The sequence below is a fragment of the Penaeus japonicus genome, unplaced genomic scaffold (assembly GCF_977035675.1).
Source record: "Penaeus japonicus unplaced genomic scaffold, GWHDUDI00000001_assembly GWHDUDI00000042, whole genome shotgun sequence".
Taxonomy (NCBI): domain Eukaryota; kingdom Metazoa; phylum Arthropoda; class Malacostraca; order Decapoda; family Penaeidae; genus Penaeus; species Penaeus japonicus.
Genome location: NW_028234444.1, coordinates 12,042,400 through 12,044,899, shown reverse-complemented (window position 1 = coordinate 12,044,899; position 2,500 = coordinate 12,042,400). Strand labels below are relative to the sequence as shown.

At 37.1% G+C, this 2,500-nt stretch overlaps 1 protein-coding gene across 28 annotated transcripts in view; it reads left to right on the top strand.

Moving 5' to 3' along the window:
- tgo (Aryl hydrocarbon receptor nuclear translocator homolog tgo) overlaps positions 1-2,500 on the top strand; it is a 244,559-nt gene that overhangs the window by 36 nt on the left and 242,023 nt on the right. For all 28 annotated transcript variants that reach the window (XM_043016028.2, XM_086535253.1, XM_086535247.1 and 25 more), the window contains exon 1: positions 1-132. This exon is cut by the window's left edge. In XM_043016028.2, coding sequence (XP_042871962.1) covers positions 102-132 — 31 coding nt within the window. In that variant the 5' untranslated portion in view covers positions 1-101. The remainder of the gene's footprint in view (positions 133-2,500) is intronic.

Here is a 2,500-nt window from a genome sequence, read left to right as displayed (position 1 = left end):
CTTTTTGTAAACACTGGACTTTGTTTACTTCGTATTCTTTCCTTCTTTTAGAACTTCTTCGGCGCTGAAAGGGCTCGCGGATCGTCTAAAAATCGGTAGAAATGGCTACCGCGACAACGCAAGTCGTGCAAGGTGAATATATCGAGTTTCTGTGGTAGAAAATATGAAATAAGGCCACCCGCAAAAAAATAATGTTATGGGATAATGTCTTGTTTTTTCGGTTTTCTTTGTTGGGGTAGGTCTATTTTCCCAACAAGGCTTTCGATCTTACCATAATTCATGGAAACTGATATAAAGTGAGTGATTTCTTAAACTAGACCGATGTGAAACAGCCGAAATGTCTTACATCTCTGAGGGAGTTTTGTTTTCATGTTCCGTGTCAAGAGTCAGGGTATGTGTCAGTATGTGCCATTATTATTTATCGGTATTTATAGGTCTCAGTCAGTGTCTTTAAGCAAGTGTCATTATCTGTCGTTGTTTGTCAGTATTTAGTTATGTGTCAGTATGTCTTGGTATGTGTTAGTATCTACCCATTAGGAAAGGTAGATGAAGATATGGTTGCACTTTGAACTTTTTCCCTAGGACAGCAAGAGAAATTGGTGTTATTAATAAGTGATTATTCATGAGTTAGGTTCATTAGCTTTATTTAATATGACAATTATGATATGGAATCTGTCATGAGATTTTTAACCACTAGCATTGTTATTATTATTGTTGTTGATATTCTATATATCCATTTTATTTGAATGTGGCTCCTGTCTAGAACCCAAATGCTCTAATTGAGCAGCTACAAAGTATCATATTTTATCTTGATTTTTGAAATATCATGGCCATTCAATGTTGATTTTGATAGTGAAAGGATTCTGCTCTGATGATTTTTTGAAAGTGACAGTGTTGATAAAATGGTTAAACCAGTTCTTTAACCCTTTGATCTGTCTGTTTGTCAGACTGTAAAAGTGTGTTGGGACATGATAAATGAGAATTTACATATGGCCTTAGTAATGATACACTAATATATGGTGTCAAGTCATATGCAATTCAGATTCATTAGAAGATAGATGGATCAGTTACACCACAACACAAACCACACACAACACACACAAAACACACACACAAACACACACAACCACACCACAACCAACACACACAACCACACACACAACAAAACACACACACACACACACCCCACCCAACCACACACACACCCCCACACACAACCACACAAAACACACACACAACACACACACACCACACACCACACACAACACACACACACCAACACACACACACAACACACCACAACAACACACAACACAACACACCACCACAACACACACCAACTCCCACCACACAACACACACCACCACCCAACACACACACACACACACCACACACCCAAACCACACCACACAACACACACACAAACACACACAACAACCACCCACACACACACACACACACACCACCACACCACACACACAACACCAACACACACACAACACCACACAAAATCAAAAAAATTTAAAACCAAACCCAAAAAAAAACACAAAACCCCAAACAAATTAAAATTTTTTTAAAAAAACATTTCAAACAATTTTAAAACCCCAAAAATAAAAAAACCCCCACCCAAACCCAAACGCCCCCAAACCCCCGCCCTAAACCCACCAGTAACCCCCCAAAAATTTTCTTGTGGAAAACCCCCCAAAAGGGCTGTTTTTTATGAATTTTTGAAAATTGTTGCATTCAAGGGGTTTCAAAAAAGTTTTTTGATTACATATATATTTATATCTATCTATCTATTTATATGATTCAGTAGCACAGAACAATAACATGAATTAGTCATTTGTCATATCTTAACTCTGACCTTGTACTTCACATTACATCTTCTGTACCCCCCCCCCCCTTGCCTGGGTTCAGATTAGAATGATAAGTCCTTATCAATGTCTTGTTTATGTCTGTAAGTGAAGGGCAAATATTTTGAATATGACTTGGGATTTTAAACCAAGAAATCTATATTCTGGTTGATGCTATAGCTGCAACACATAATTGAGTGTGAAAGTTAAGTTCTCATGTCCTGCCAGCTTAGTGGGCAATGCTTGTCCACTTTTGTGTAACATGTAGAAAGCCATTATCATTATTATTTGAATGAGCAAAGATACAGGCAGGACTGATGGATACGGAACAAGTACAATGGGTCTTATTCTTCATTGCTGGCTGTTTATTTTGCCTCTCAAACAATACAGACAAGGGTTTCCATTGTGTTTTACAGAAATATTAATGATATGTAGCTGTGAAATTCAGAACTTTTATATCTGATATATATTTATCTTTGATAGTCAACACCTAAATAACTGATAACAAAATGAATAATGCCATATGGAAGTATTGGATGTAGATAGAGTAATAACGGTTGATTTGCAGGTTGATAGCCTCATTTAGGTAAATTAACACTGCTTTGAAAGCAAAACTTTACCCTTTCTGCATAGGACTTTGGATTTCA